This window comes from Cherax quadricarinatus, chromosome 67 (genome assembly GCF_038502225.1).
Source record: "Cherax quadricarinatus isolate ZL_2023a chromosome 67, ASM3850222v1, whole genome shotgun sequence".
NCBI classification, from domain to species: Eukaryota; Metazoa; Arthropoda; class Malacostraca; order Decapoda; family Parastacidae; genus Cherax; species Cherax quadricarinatus.
Genome location: NC_091358.1, coordinates 19,464,551 through 19,482,524, shown reverse-complemented (window position 1 = coordinate 19,482,524; position 17,974 = coordinate 19,464,551). Strand labels below are relative to the sequence as shown.

General features: G+C 39.4%; 1 protein-coding gene across 1 annotated transcript in view; it reads left to right on the top strand.

The window, feature by feature from the left end:
* Positions 1-15,087, top strand: part of LOC128699675 (organic cation transporter protein) — a 159,965-nt gene extending 144,878 nt beyond the window's left edge. Inside the window, exons 9-11 of the mRNA XM_070099430.1 lie at positions 1,287-1,468; positions 9,920-10,056; positions 13,097-15,087. Of these exons, the coding sequence (XP_069955531.1) occupies positions 1,287-1,468; positions 9,920-10,056; positions 13,097-13,181 (404 nt within the window). The 3' untranslated portion in view covers positions 13,182-15,087. The remainder of the gene's footprint in view (positions 1-1,286; positions 1,469-9,919; positions 10,057-13,096) is intronic.
* The last annotated feature ends 2,887 nt before the right edge of the window (positions 15,088-17,974 follow it).

Genomic DNA, 17,974 nt, shown 5'->3' with positions numbered 1-17,974 from the left:
GCTGGATATTCCCGCTTTGTTCTCTGTATTTTATAATATAATTTCCTTTTATTTCCTCTCACTTTATATATTTTGTTATTCACTAACTCATCTATCCTTAACTGCACATTATTACACATTATCTTGTATGAATCTGTATTTATTTTGGTTTGTGGCCACACCGCCTACACCCGCCACTAGGCCTTCTGCCTCCCTCTTCTGGCACTAATTTCACATTCAAATTGTCTTACATAAATTGTTTCCCTCACCTCTTTTCCTGTCTTAGGTTACTCTGTATCTTACTTCTCAGGTTGTTGACTGACCCTGACACTTACAATGGTCCCAGCAACAACCTTGGGTATGCCAGAAAACACTAAAATTCAGAGAGCACCGTGACGCTGTAACTCCCTCCCGCCAGTGTGTGAATGTCTGTGTACTCACCTAGTTGTGGCTGCAAGCATCGATTCACAGCTCCTGGCACTGCTTCTTCAGTGTGTGTGTGTGTGTGTGTGTGTGTGTGTGTGTGTGTGTGTGTGTGTGTGTGTGTGTGTGTGTGTGTGTGTGTGTGTGTGTGCGTGTGCGTGTGAAATATTAATTTTCAGATATCTGTAAAATTCCCAAATAATATTTACTGTTGTTCAGTATAAACAATTTCAGATGATAATTTCATTAATAACAATTCCCTCTGGCAGGGAAGTGTTATTAAAGACATTATTATTATCACTTACTTTTAATTGTCTTAGTAATAAGGCTCTGGTGGCCTGGTGGTTAACGCTCTCGCTTCACACGGTGAGGGCCTGGGTTCGATTCCCAGCCAGAGTAGAAACATTGGACGTGTTTCTTTCCACCTGTTGTCTATGTTCCCCATCAGTAAAATGGGTACCTGGGTGTTAGTGGACTGGTGTGGGTCGCATCCTGGGACACTGACCTAAGGAGGCCTGGTCACAGACCGGGCCGCGGGGGCGTTGACCCCCGGAACTCTCTTCAGATAAACTCCAGAAATTTTATGTAAAGAACTCATTGAGTTATGTTCAGCAATGTCGCCCATAAATTATTGCAAGTTACCTAAGGAAACCCATGGAGATTACAATTGTCAATTTATTCTTTACCAGAAATTAATATTTCTGTCTATAATGAATTTAAAACAATATAATTAATTAATCTGTGTCTGATTAATACAAATATAACTTACATTACATTGACAACAATAGCTTTACTTAACTTACGATATAATTCTAATTATGTAGTTTACATGTAATAAAACATTGTGTAATCCCCTTTTATGTTCTGCCCATTTCTTATAAAAGGCAATTACTTGTTGGTGGTTGTTCTGAGCTTGTTGGGTAAGTTTGGAATCTCAGCAGCATTTGTGATCATCTACATCTACTCTGCTGAGATCTTCCCAACTGAGTACCGCAGTGTGGGAGTTGGTGCTTGTTCCATGTGTTCTCGTCTTGGTGGTATTCTCGCACCATTCATCGCTTCTCTAGTAAGTTATTATCGTATTATTTATTACGTAAACTTTAAAGGCTCGTGGAATAACGTACCTTTTTTTTCTACTTTCACTTAGTTTATCTTGGATATACATAACCCTATGAAGCCTATTAATTTTCGTTTTTCGTACCCACAAACTTGTAGTAAAATGTTAGAAAATATTGGAATCCATGTAAGTCGGGTCAATAGTCCCCACAATTCGATCGATATTGTGCTCATTTAGAAATTTTACTAGTTTAATTCCATTGGTGTCTGTTATATACCCACCAGTATTCTTATGCCTGGCATTAACGTCTCCAAGAATGAGATAGGTTCACTACTGATGTCATCTGGTAGAGGCATCAAGCCGAGTAAGTATGCAGTATCGTAGAGTCAAAATATACGCAGTAACTTTTCCATAAACATTTTTAATCTTTATGTTCCAGAAAACTAACTTCGACCTGATGCTCTACCAGATCACATCAATAGTGAACCTACGCTCATTTTTGGAGACTTCAGTGCCAGATATAAGAATATTGCTGAGTTTATAACAAACACCAATGGATCTAAATTAGTGAAATTTCAAAATGAGCATAACAGTGTTCGAATTGTGGGCACTACTGAGCCTACTCACATTTATGGTGGCATACTAAATCTGAGCCTTGGATTTAATGTACATACGATGCATGACTACCATAGTTCATGATCTTAGGACATAAGAAAGATGGAAAACTAGATCAGGCCTACCGGCCCATGCGAGGCTAGTATCTTCCTGCGTAAAATCTGAGAGGAAATAGATGTTAAAAATATCACACATTTCCTTATCACTGTCAGTTATTTCACCTGAGTTACTTTTGAGTGGCCAGTCGTGTCCCTAATCTTACTTCTATATACCTGACAGAAACATTTTGGATTAGTCTTCGAATCCCTTGCCACATAAGCCTCATAATCTCTTTAGCTCTTCTTATTCACTTTTTTATTTCTCTCTCTAATTGAATATATTGATTTCATAACTTCCTATCCTATCTTTTGATACACCTATATATGCCTCTCTTTTAACTAATGAGATGATTTCATCTAATGTTTATCCATTTGGGATCATTTGCTCTGGAAAACGTCATATTGGCAACCAACACCACCTACCTGACCCATGGTCAAGTCGTTCCAATTTAGCCCACCCAGGTAATTTCACAGTCTGATGAAATCGGCCAAGCGGAAGTCTGGGACAGAGACTTGATTGCAGTTAATAGGGTAATTGCATGATATACCTATAATGGTGATCGATTTACCCAAGCTCATCATTAACTTCAAGATTATTAATTAGTGATTCCGTGCTGGCATGAACCAAGTCAAGCAGATTGTTTCCTCTAGTTGGTTCTGTCACAAACTGTTTTAAAAAGCAATTTTGAATCGTGTCAAGAAAGTCACTAGACTCAAGATTTCATGTCATATTGTTCTAATCATATCTAGACACGCCTTGTGAATTTCGTCCCATAGCAGCTTACTGTACTCCCTATCAAGATTTAGGGACCTATAAATCACACCAAAAATTAATTTTTCACGACCCTCGAGAAACTGTAGCCAAACAGATTCTGTGTCCGATGCTTCTAATCTTATATCTTGTCTAACATAACTTTTTAAATTATCTCTGACATACATCGCCACTCCACCACCCTTCCTGTTGACCATATCAGTATGGAATAGTTTATAGCCCTGTATGTTGCATACAGAAGTCATTTCTCAACTTTCAGAGTGAACCAGGTCTCCGTTAGAGCAATAATATCTATATAACCTGCACATGTAAGTAATCTTAGGTTATCTATCTTATTTCTTAGACTCCTACTATTAGTATAGTAAACCTTAAGGGAGCTAGTCACTCGTTGCCCTCTACTATCTTTCATTGTTTCTTGATCATATGCTTTGCCTTTACTAGCAACTTTATTCTGAATATTTTCTAATAAACATATCCCTGAGATATCCTGGTAATATCTTCTGTTTTCAATCTTTGTACTGCAGCTTCTTTCCAACACACACCATACCTCTATAATCAATCAGTTCAAGTAAGTTTATTCAGGTATACACAAATACAGTTACATAGATTATCATACATAGCAGCATATGTGAAGAGAACCTAGTATAACCCCAAAAAAAAAGTCAGACAAAGTGACTTATTTCCACTGGGGTCCTAGAAAGTCAGCAATGGCCCCCTCAGTTGAGTTAACTAATGCAACCACTCTGCCCCTGAGAGATGTACCCCATCCCTTGCATATATATTATTTTTGCCATAGAATTTGTCCCAGTTATCAATGAAGGGGATTGCAAATTCCTTGCATTACCTGTCTAGCCAGCCCACTCCTCTTCTAGGGAAGATGCTACATATGATTGGGACCCCTCCCTTAGACCTAATTACATCTATGGCTAACTTGTACTTATCCAGCAGCTCTTGTCTCCTGCCCTTCACGACATCATTTCTGCCAGCATTAAGACAGATGATGGGCTTGTTCCCATTACCTGACAAAATATTATCCAACTTGTTGACTGTGTCATCAACACCAGCTCCTGTAAGGCAAACTCTCTGTCTAACGTTCCTATCTCTGTTACAGAAAGTATGGTCCATATATCTTACCTGTGAGTCACCTGCAACCAGAATGTTCTTACTTTGAATAGCAGGGGAGTTAGTGGTATCTTTAACCTCACTAACCACTGAAGTACACTCATCCTGGAGAAGAAAGAATCGATTTCCTACCTTCAGATCTTTTCTATTAAGCTTCCTCGTTTTGATACTTCTACCATAAGCAGAGACCGCATTCCACTTAAAGCGGTTGCCACTCTTCAACTCACTGCTGGTAACCTTTTCTTCCACACTGACTCCACCCTTCTCACACTCACTCCCAGATCCATCTAGGCGAATTTATAGCATCCTATTTTCCACTACAACAAGCCACGGTGCTCTATAACGCTCCATTGATCCCCCAGACAGCTAGGACAGGATGACCTTTCGTGACCGCTGACCTCAGCGTCTATCTGATCACTTCCCTAGACTCACAACTGTCAATGTTGATCATATCTCCAGCAATCAAGGAGCTGGATACAGAATGAGAAAAGTCATTCTTAACCCAGAACACAGAGATAACTTCATTAACTGCTTGGCTGAATGGTATAAAAATTACGAGCCCACAAGCACACAAAAATTCAATGATTTAGTTGCCACTATTGAGAGTATACTCACAGATCAAGCGAGAAGAAGAGGAAAACATAGACCTTCCACCATCAATGGCAACAAAAACCAATTAAAGTTCTGTAATTATCCACAATTTAACACATACAGCTAGGAGGACTGGTAAAGCTTACCGTGACTGTAGAACCCCTGACCTGCTCACAACGTTCCAAACTGCACTGACAAGTACAAGGAACAGAAAGCTAAAATTTGGGCACCAGGAATGTTAACAATTTGTTAGTGGGTTAAATAGGTCTATCCCTTTAAGTTTGACTTGTAAAGATAAAAATAAAATAAACAGGAAAACATGACGCTAGCTGGAGATTCGTCTGTAAAAACTTGCATTTGTGGTCACAGAGGTGCCTGTGCTAACTTTCCTATGGTGTAGAAATATACCTAGTTGGATGAATCTTATTGTGGCTAGCTGGTCTAGTGGCTAACGCGACGGGCTGGAGTTTTGAGACTCTATGACCGCGGGTTCAATCCCGGCCGGGGGTATGGGTTTTTTAAACAGGAAAACGACTGGTAATGTGATGATCACTGTATACATCAGTAAGGGCTTTTAGTATGTCCAGTTATAATATATATATATATATATATATATATATATATATATATATAATATATATATATATATATATATATATATATATATATATATATATATAATATTATTATTATTTTTTTTTTATATATATATAATGGGGTCCACCTCTGGTGTAAATTGTGGGACCCATAGCCTCGGAGAAGTGGATAAAAAGGCTTCAAGGAAAAATATTTGGATTTCTTCCTGAAGCCATTTGAATATTCCACTTCCCCTACCACCCCATCTTTTAATATATTTTTTTTTTACTAATAGGAATATTTTATTACATAATATGGTACAGAAGATTTAAGAGATACATTATAGATATAAAGGTGGCATATACGGTACATGTTGTTACGTGTGTATCACCGATTATAAGGCGAAAATCTCATCCAGCTCCTAAGAGCTGGGGCGTGTGCCCAAAATACAGCAGGCATTACCCCTTTGAACAGCCGCACTGAGCCGCTGGAACAGAAAACTAGCTGCCCTGGGATCCCTAGTTACCCTGATGAGTCTTTTTCCCAGCTCCTTAAGGAATTTAGATGCACTCTTTCCCCATGAGCCAAGGGTCTCTGAGCCTATGGGAACAAACATATAATGATGGGCAAGTTCTCCATATTTTCTAGACTTTTTTGGGGACTCCCTGAAGCTGGCAGCTGCCCCTCCTTCCTCCCTGGTGTATTGGAGATAGGTATCAGCCATGGTAGATGCACATGTATAGTCCCACACCACCTGCTTCCCATCTGTCCAAATATATATATATATATATATATATATTTGACCATTCTGGAAGTTCTGCATTCTTAACTATTATACTGCACAAATTTTATCGTGCTTATGATTTAATTTTATTTCACTGATGTTTGCAATGACCGAAAATATCATAAAGAGTAATAATGTGTGTTTACGTCTTCCACAGGTTGATATATACCAGTCATTACCACTGCTTATATTTTACGTCTTCCACAGGTTGATATATACCAGCCATTACCACTGCTTATATTTTACGTCTTCCACAGGTTGATATATACCAGCCATTACCACTGCTTATATTTTACGTCTTCCACAGGTTGATATATACCAGCCATTACCACTGCTTATATTTTACGTCTTCCACAGGTTGATATATACCAGCCATTACCACTGCTTATATTTTACGTCTTCCACAGGTTGATATATACCAGTCATTACCACTGCTTATATTTTACGTCTTCCACAGGTTGATATATACCAGTCATTACCACTGCTTATATTTTACGTCTTCCACAGGTTGATATATACCAGCCATTACCACTGCTTATATTTTACGTCTTCCACAGGTTGATATATACCAGTCATTACCACTGCTTATATTTTACGTCTTCCACAGGTTGATATATACCAGTCATTACCACTGCTTATATTTTACGTCTTCCACAGGTTGATATATACCAGCCATTACCACTGCTTATATTTTACGTCTTCCACAGGTTGATATATACCAGCCATTACCACTGCTTATATTTTACGTCTTCCACAGGTTGATATATACCAGTCATTACCACTGCTTATATTTTACGTCTTCCACAGGTTGATATATACCAGCCATTACCACTGCTTATATTTTACGTCTTCCACAGGTTGATATATACCAGCCATTACCACTGCTTATATTTTACGTCTTCCACAGGTTGATATATACCAGTCATTACCACTGCTTATATTTTACGTCTTCCACAGGTTGATATATACCAGTCATTACCACTGCTTATATTTTACGTCTTCCACAGGTTGGTATATACCAGCCATTACCACTGCTTATATTTTACGTCTTCCACAGGTTGGTATATACCAGCCATTACCACTGCTTATATTTTACGTCTTCCACAGGTTGATATATACCAGCCATTACCACTGCTTATATTTTACGTCTTCCACAGGTTGATATATACCAGTCATTACCACTGCTTATATTTTACGTCTTCTACAGGTTGATATATACCAGTCATTACCACTGCTTATATTTTACGTCTTCCACAGGTTGATATATACCAGTCATTACCACTGCTTATATTTTACGTCTTCCACAGGTTGGTATATACCAGCCATTACCACTGCTTATATTTTACGTCTTCCTCAGGTTGATATATACCAGCCATTACTACTACTTATATTTTACGTCTTCCACAGGTTGATATATACCAGCCATTACTACTACTTATATTTTACGTCTTCCACAGGTTGATATATACCAGCCATTACCACTGCTTATATATTACCAGCCATTACGTCTTTCCACAGGTTGATATATACCAGCCATTACCACTGCTTATATATTTTACGTCCAGTTTACCACTGCTTATATTTTACGTCACAGGTTGATATATACCAGCCATTACGTCACTATATATACTTATATTTTACGTCTTCCACAGGTTGATATATACCAGCCATTACCACTACTTATATTTTACGTCTTCCACAGGTTGATATATACCAGTCATTACCACTGCTTATATTTTACGACTTCCACAGGTTGATATATACCAGTCATTACCACTGCTTATATTTTACGTCTTCCACAGGTTGATATATACCAGCCATTACCACTGCTTATATTTTACGTCTTCCACAGGTTGATATATACCAGCCATTACCACTGCTTATATTTTACGTCTTCCATAGGTTGATATATACCAGTCATTACCACTGCTTATATTTTACGTCTTCCACAGGTTGATATATACCAGCCATTACCACTGCTTATATTTTACGTCTTCCACAGGTTGATATATACCAGCCATTACCACTACTTATATTTTACGTCTTCCACAGGTTGGTATATACCAGCCATTACCACTACTTATATTTTACGTCTTCCACAGGTTGATATATACCAGTCATTACCACTACTTATATTTTACGTCTTCCACAGGTTGGTATATACCAGCCATTACCACTACTTATATTTTACGTCTTCCACAGGTTGATATATACCAGTCATTACCACTGCTTATATTTTACGTCTTCCACAGGTTGATATATACCAGTCATTACCACTGCTTATATTTTACGTCTTCCACAGGTTGATATATACCAGCCATTACCACTGCTTATATTTTACGTCTTCCACAGGTTGATATATACCAGCCATTACCACTGCTTATATTTTACGTCTTTCACAGGTTGATATATACCAGTCATTACCACTGCTTATATTTTACGTCTTCCACAGGTTGATATGTACCAGTCATTACCACTGCTTATATTTTACGTCTTCCACAGGTTGATATATACCAGCCATTACCACTGCTTATATTTTACGTCTTCCACAGGTTGATATATACCAGTCATTACCACTGCATATATTTTACGTCTTCCACAGGTTGATATATACCAGCCATTACCACTGCTTATATTTTACGTCTTCCACAGGTTGATATATACCAGTCATTACCACTGCTTACATTTTACGTCTTCCACAGGTTGATATATACCAGCCATTACCACTGCTTATACTTTACGTCTTCCACAGGTTGATATATACCAGCCATTACCACTGCTTATATTTTACGTCTTCCACAGGTTGATATATACCAGTCATTACCACTGCTTATATTTTACGTCTTCCACAGGTTGATATATACCAGTCATTACCACTGCTTATATTTTACGTCTTCCACAGGTTGATATATACCAGCCATTACCACTGCTTATATTTTACGTCTTCCACAGGTTGATATATACCAGTCATTACCACTGCTTATATTTTACGTCTTCCACAGGTTGATATATACCAGTCATTACCACTGCTTATATTTTACGTCTTCCACAGGTTGATATATACCAGCCATTACCACTGCTTATATTTTACGTCTTCCACAGGTTGATATATACCAGCCATTACCACTGCTTATACTTTACGTCTTCCACAGGTTGGTATATACCAGCCATTACCACTGCTTATATTTTACGTCTTCCACAGGTTGATATATACCAGTCATTACCACTGCTTATATTTTACGTCTTCCACAGGTTGATATATACCAGTCATTACCACTGCTTATATTTTACGTCTTCCACAGGTTGATAAATACCAGCCATTACCACTGCTTATATTTTACGTCTTCCACAGGTTGATATATACCAGTCATTACCACTGCTTATATTTTACGTCTTCCACAGGTTGATATATACCAGTCATTACCACTGCTTATATTTTACGTCTTCCACAGGTTGATATATACCAGCCATTACCACTGCTTATATTTTACGTCTTCCACAGGTTGATATATACCAGTCATTACCACTGCTTATATTTTACGTCTTCCACAGGCTGATATATACCAGCCATTACCACTACTTATATTTTACGTCTTCCACAGGTTGATATATACCAGCCATTACCACTGCTTATACTTTACGTCTTCCACAGGTTGATATATACCAGCCATTACCACTGCTTATACTTTACGTCTTCCACAGGTTGATATATACCAGCCATTACCACTACTTATATTTTACGTCTTCCACAGGTTGATATATACCAGCCATTACCACTGCTTATATTTTACGTCTTCCACAGGTTGATATATACCAGTCATTACCACTGCTTATACTTTACGTCTTCCACAGGTTGATATATACCAGCCATTACCACTACTTATATTTTACGTCTTCCACAGGTTGATATATACCAGCCATTACCACTGCTTATATTTGGTGTGTTGGCACTAGTCTGTAGTTGTCTTACTGTCTTCCTGCCTGAGACTGTTGGATGTGAACTACCACAAACTCTACAAGAAAGTGAAGCTTTTGGCAGGTGAGAATGATGGTACATTTCATATTCTGACTTTAGAGAAATAGGTTTTGAGATTAGTGAATAAATATGGATATTCTTTAATCCCTGTTAACGGCAAAAGACAGTGATGAAAGAATTTTTGATCATTTATGAAACAGCTAATGATATAAAATATGTGTGAGAAACTGAGAGTTTTCAAGGATAGCAGATGTTTGAGAATGGAGACATATATGAGCCAGAGGGGAGATTCAGAATTGAAAGTCATCGTTACAGGTGGACATTATTCCTCTAGCTAAGGCAAGTCATGAACAGAGTTCAGCTAGAGATTAATAGTAGAGCTGTGGAAGACATCTCTATAACAAAATATTTTCTACAACTCATTTCTCTAACACTTGCTCTAACTCTAGGACATGACCTACATCCACTAGTGTGTTTCACCTCACGGGACCACATCTGCACCTTTTCTCTGGTTCTAGTATATATGTCGCCATCTTAATGCAGATATTATAAACTCTTAAGAACTATTTCGACTATCTCCAGTTTACAGTCTAAGTAATGGACTGAAAAAAATTACTGTTTACAAAACATATCATCAGTGATGTTAACCAGGTGATGTAAATGTATCTTGTTAGTTAACTTGTTAGTATTGGATATCAATAATACGATGATTTATATCTTACAATGGACCTAAATTATATTTTGTTACTGGGGATATATTATACGATTTTATTTCTAACCACTGGTTCATCTCTTGGTCATGACCTACTGGCAGTAGTGGGTCTTACCCACCTGTAATGTTGGTCATGACCTACTGGCACTAGTGTTTCCCCACCCACCTGTAATGTTGGTCATGACCTACTGGCACTAGTGTTTCCCCACCCACCTGTAATGTTGGTCATGACCTACTAGCACTAGTGGGTCTCACCCACCTGTAATGTTGGTCATGACCTACTGGCACTAGTGTTTCCCCACCCACCTGTAATGTTGGTCATGACCTACTAGCACTAGTGGGTCTCACCCACCTGTAATGTTGGTCATGACCTACTGGCACTAGTGTTTCCCCACCCACCTGTAATGTTGGTCATGACCTACTGGCACTAGTGGGTCTCACCCACCTGTAATGTTGGTCATGACCTACTTGCACTAGTGGGTGCCACCCACCTGCAATGTTTCTCATGACCTACTGGCACTAGTGGGTCCCATCCACCTGTAATGTTAGTCATGACCTACTGGCACTAGCGGGTTCCACCCACCTGTAATGTTGGTTATGACCTACTGGCACTAGTGAGTGCCACCCACATGTAATGGTGTTCGTCGTGACTTACTGGCACTAGTGGGTCCCACCCACCTGTAATGTTGGTCATGACCTACTGGCACTAGTGGGTCCCACCCCTCTGTAATGTTCGTCATGACCCACTGGCACTAGTGGGTCCCACCCACCTGTAATGTTGGTCATGACCTACTGGCACTAGTGGGTCCCACCCCTCTGTAATGTTCGTCATGACCCACTGGCACTAGTGGGTCCCACCCACCTGTAATGTTGGTCATGAACTAATGGCACTAGTGGGTGCCACCCACCTGTAATGGTGTTCGTCATGACTTACTGGCACTAGTGGGTCCCACCCACCTGTTATGTTGGTCATGACCTACTGGCACTAGTGGGTCCCACCCCTCTGTAATGTTCGTCATGACCCACTGGCACTAGTGGGTCTCACCCACCTGTAATTTTGGTCATGACCTACTGGCACTAGTGGGTCCCACCCTTCTCTAATATTGGTCATGATCCACTGGCACTAGTGGGTCCCACCCACCTGTAATGTTGGTCATGGCCTACTGGCACTAGTGGGTCAACATTACAGGTGGGTGGGTCCCACCCACCTATAATGTTGCTTATGACCTACTAACACTAGTGTGTCTCATCCACCTGTAATGATGTTCGTCATGACCTACTGACACTAGTGGGTCTCACCCACCTGTTGCTTATGACCTACTAATACTTGCGGGTCCCACCCACCTGTAATGTTGGTCATGACCTACTGACACTAGTGGGTCCCACCCTTTGTCTCCATTATGTAGGTATCTACATCATGTATTTGTTTTAGACATAACAATGTCGTCGGTGTTCCAAGGAGATAGAAGCGAAAGAATATACACGTAGGATGTTCTAAGGAGGCGTATAATTGGAGATTATTATTATTATTATTATTATAATAAAAAAGAAGCGCTAAGCCACAAGGGCTGTATAATTGGAGAGTCTTGAGGGGAAATGTCCTGGCCAACCTCCGGCTTCTGCTGTGCCTAGCGTGGAGCTGAGAGAGATGCCTGCGGCCAGCTGCTCACACGAGAGGGACACGTGACGTCACATTTAGCTACTGAGCATATCTATAACATAGCTGACATTATCTATATATACTACACAAGTTATCAGTGACACTACTGACAACACGACTACGGCATAAAACATCTTATTTTAAGTTTAAGGGACTGATCACCTCAACTTCTCCACTTCTTCCATTGTCTCCAGTGGTTATTGCATGACGTCAAATTAAATGTTTCGTTAATATCTTGGGAACGGAATGTTAAAGAAATTTATGGAGTGAAATTTAGGCAAAAATGTTTGGTGATTTATTTGCCAGATTTTGCTCTGTCTTTTTGTTTGATGTCTTAGAAATTTTCTAAAAATATTTAAATTATATTTAATAGGCCCTAACTCATATTTTTTTTAAATTTAAAATACTTTTTAATGTCGTCACCCATCAAGTGGACGCCATGATGCCGCTGAAGCAGTATTAGTTCTAGAAATAGGAGCTTATTTTTTTGTATCAGTTCTGATTTGCTCTAGTTTCCTAGGTGCTGTGTGACCAATATGTATCAAGTGCTTTTCCATGAACATAATTAAAATAATGTAATGTTAGTGATAGAAGTCTCTAAATGGTTCGATACTCTTACGGTATATTCGGTGGTTGATATATCTTCTCGCAAAGATAGATTTGGCGTACTCAGAAAACCCTAAAATTGATTAAATTTGACAATAACACTTTTTTAAATATTTTCCTTTCAGTGACCAGTCTATATGGTACTTCACCTGCTTTTCCAGTTGTCAAAAGGAGTCTACAAGTGAAGAAAATACTGCTGCAGGTGTTTGAATGCTAGAAACGTGAGCGTAGCTAACTAGGCTTGTTTGTAGGATTGTATGGTCCAGTGGTTCAGAGCGTCGTGAATTTTGACTGGCCAGTCAAAATTCACGACGCGGGTTCGATCCCCCGGCTAGCCACAGTGTGAGCTGAATATCTGATTCTTGGATGATGGTACCGTAGCTGGCACTACAGGATCTCTCCTAGAGAACATCAGAAAAATTAAAGACTTGGGAGAGAGCCTGGGCCTATCTCTAAACCCCACCAAATGCGAAATAGTTTCTAACAATCGACAGATCATTCAGAATATTAGTGCTGTTTTACCAGGAGTACCAGCCATTGATCCAGCCAACAGCGCTCTCCTTGGTACTCCTCTTGGGACCAATGCCATTGATCTGATCTTAGTAAAGAAAATCTCAGACCTCAGGACGATGGAAGGCAGGCAGGATGAAAAACACTGATTCACATGATGTTTTCTACCTACTCACCAGGTGCATAACCAAACCCAAAACTTACCTACTTCCAGAGATGCTCCCCAGCCTTCAGCAGTTCGAAACTTGAGGAATATGATAGAGAGTGTATTGAGTCTTTCCCTAGAAGATGGACAGTGGTTGAAAGCCTCACTTCCAGTAGTCCCCCTCTAAAACTAAAACCCCTCCCCGGCTCGGAGGGAGAGGGGCTGGAAGTACGCAAATCCTCCCAGATTGCCCTACCAGCTTTCCAATCCTCTTCATAGTATCAAACGAGTTAATAAAACAAAGTCTTCTGGACAACTTCAATGACTTAGCAGGAATACAGGACCATGGCTACGCAAGTACCATTACCGAATGGGAGACTCTTAATGCTCCTGCACCAAAACATAGTGCAGAACAATCCTACAGTCAAGTTGGGCTAAACTCATCACCGAAAAGGGGCTCGTTAACACGCTTAGGGCTGTAACATGAGACTGTCAGTCTCCAAGCTGCGAGCACACGTCACTCTGGGAACCTTCCCTAAACTGTTCCCATTTCGGCAAAGGGAACATGCCTCGACCCTAACAACCTCCGAATTGCAGTGACTCTCCACCTCGCTGCCCCAATTCACACGGAATATACATGTATTTGCGGCGATGTGCAAGCCGACCAATATGGCCTACATGGCCTTAAGTGCTCAAAAACCAAGGGTTGGCACTCAAGACACAATGAAGTCAACGATATCATAAAGAGAAGCCTTGCTATAGCTGGATGAACTGCCAAGAGAGAGCCCCGATCATTAGCAGACAACAATACTCACAATTCAGCAAACAGCCCCTGCGGGATCACCATCTATACTTGGAAGAATAGCACTCTCTTGGAATGGGACTATACCTGCGTGTCGACGCTGACATCAAACATCAGAGTGTCGAGCGACAGGGAGGAGCTGCTGATCACAGGGAAGAATACAAGATCAGCAAGAACAAAGACATAAGCCAACAATATCAATTTGTCACAGTGGGATAGGAGACGTTGGGATCATAGGAAGAAAACGTCACATGATTCCTTAAAGAACTGGGTTCCAGATTCATCGACACCACCAGTAACACCAGAGTGGCCACTTTCATGTTCCAGAGCCTCAGCGTGGCCATCCAGAAGAAAAGTGCTTGCTGCATACTGGGCTCACTTCCGGCTTCGGAGGAGCTGGAGGAGATTCATAATCTTTGATTTATTGTAACACTGTATTCAAGTTGGTGTTTTTTTTTTTTTTGGGGGGGGAAATGTATTCCGTCTATAAATAAAGTTCACATAGAATATAGAATATAAGGGGTAGTAGGAGAAAAAAATATTCTAACAGGTCCGGGGAGAACCTTGAGTTTTCCCAAAAGTACCTTTATTCTCTTCTCTGAGGATGAGGGTCCCCAGTCCAGTTCTAAAGGTACCTCCCTATATATATATATATATATATATATATATATATATATATATATATATATATATATATATATATATATATATATATATATATATATATATATATATATATATATATATATATATATATATATATATATATATATATATATATATATATATATATATCATACATATATATATTTTTATTATCACACTGGCCGATTCCCACCAAGGCAGGGTGGCCCGAAAAAGAAAAACTTTCACCATCATTCACTCCATCACTGTCTTGCCAGAAGGGTGCTTTACACTACAGTTTTTAAACTGCAGCATTAACACCCCTATATTTATATATATATATATATATATATATATATATATATATATATATATATATATATATATATATATATATATATATATATATATATATATATATATATATATATATATATATGTCGTGCCGAATAGGCAGAACTTGCCATCTTGGCTTAAATAGCAACGCTCATCTTGCCATATAGGACAAGTGAAAATTTGTGTATGCAATAATTTCGCCAAAATCATTCTGAACCTAACGAAAAAAATATATTTGATTGTGTTTGTTTAGTACTAAATTATTGTAAACGTATTTAAAATAAATTTATTTGGAATAGGCTAAAATAAATTGCTTTTGTTATAACAAGGTTAGGTAAGTTTTCTAAGATTCTTTTAATGCAAAATTAAAAAAAATTACATTAACATTAATGAAAAAATATATCTTTAAACGTATAAGAGAAAATTTCAGAACGGACTTAATATTAAATGAGTTCTTGCTAATTGACCAGTTTTACATATTCGGCACGACATATATATATATATATATATATATATATATATATATATATATATATATATATATATATATATATATATATATATATATATATTGCAGGTGTATGGTGTAGGAGGTAGGTTACTGAAAGCAGTGAAGAGTTTTTACGAGGATAGTGAGGCTCAAGTTAGAGAACATAGGAAAGAGGGAAATTTTTTCCCAGTAAAAGTAGGCCTTAGACAAGGATGTGTGATGTCACCGTGGTTGTTTAATATGTTTATAGATGGGGTTGTAAGAGAAGTAAATGCGAGGGTCTTGGCATGAGGCGTGGAGTTAAAAGATAAAGAATCACACATAAAGTGGGAGTTGTCACAGTTGCTCTTTGCTGATGACACTGTGCTCTTGGGAGATTCTGAAGAGAAGTTGCAGAGATTGGTAGATGAATTTGGTAGGGAGTGCAAAAGAAGAAAATTAAAAGTGAATACAGGAAAGAGTAAGGTTATGAGGATAACAAAAATATTAGGTGATGAAAGATTGGATATCAGATTGGAGGGAGAGAGTATGGAGGTGAATATATTCAGATATTTGGGAGTGGACGTGTCAGCGGATGGGTCTATGAAGGATGAGGTGAATCATAGAATTGATGAGGGGAAAAGGGTGAGTGGTGCACTTAGGAGTCTGTGGAGACAAAGAACTTTGTCCTTGGAGGCAAAGAGGGGAATGTATGAGAGTATAGTTTTACCAACACTCTTATATGGGTGTGAAGCATGGGTGATGAATGTTGCAGCGAGGAGAAGACTGGAGGCAGTGGAGATGTCATGTCTGAGGGCAATGTGTGGTGTGAATATAATGCAGAGAATTCGTAGTTTGGAAGTTAGGAGGAGGTGCGGGATTACCAAAACTGTTGTCCAGAGGGCTGAGGAAGGGTTGTTGAGGTGGTTCGAACATGTAGAGAGAATGGAGCGAAACAGAATGACTTCAAGAGTGTATCAGTCTGTAGTGGAAGGAAGGCGGGGTAGGGGTCGGCCTAGGAAAGGTTGGAGGGAGGGGGTAAAGGAGGTTTTGTGTGCGAGGGGCTTGGACTTCCAGCAGGCGTGCGTGAGCGTGTTTGATAGGAGTGAATGGAGACGAATGGTTTTTAATACTTTACGTGCTGTTGGAGTGTGAGCAAAGTAACATTTATGAAGGGGTTCAGGGAAACCGGCAGGCCGGACTTGAGTCCTGGAGATGGGAAGTACGGTGCCTGCACTCTGAAGGAGGGGTGTTAATGTTGCAGTTTAAAAACTGTAGTGTAAAGCACCCTTCTGGCAAGACAGTGATGGAGTGAATGATGGTGAAAGTTTTTCTTTTTCGGGCCACCCTGCCTTGGTGGGAATCGGCCAGTGTGATAAAAAAAAATAAATAAAATATATATAAACATGAGAAGGTTAATAACATTATCAAGAGGAGCCTCACAACAGCCGGATGCCCAGCAGTAAGGGAGCCACCCCAACTATTCAGATCTGAAGGCAGCCAGAAGCGTCCAGATGGTATCACACTTCAAGCCTGGACAGGCGGTAAGCAGGTGGTGTGGGACTACACATGTGCATCTACCTTGGCTGATACCTATCTCCAATACACCAGGGAGGAAGGAGGGGCAGCTGCCAGCTTCAGGGAGTCCCAAAAGTCTAGAAAATATGTAGAACTTACCCATCATTATATGTTTGTTCCCATAGGCTCAGAGACCCTTGGCTCATGGGGAAAGAGTGCATCTAAGTTCCTTAAAGAGCTAGGCAAAAAACACATTAGGGTAACTAGGGATCCCAGAGCAGCTAGTTTTCTGTTCCAGCGAGTTAGCACTGCTGTTCAGAGGGGTAATGCCTGCTGTATTTTGGGCACACGCCCCAACTCTGAAGAGCTGGATGAAATTTTCGCAATATAATCAGTAATAAACACGTCACAATATGTACTAAACATGTATCTCTCAAATCTCTTGTACTAATATGTATATATATATATAGATATGTATATATATATATATGTATATATATATATATATGTATATATATATAAGTAGTCAAAAAAGCGGCTGGGGGGCTCCTTCCGGAAAAGGCATGCGTCTGGAGGGCTCCTTCCGGTTTAGGCCTTCC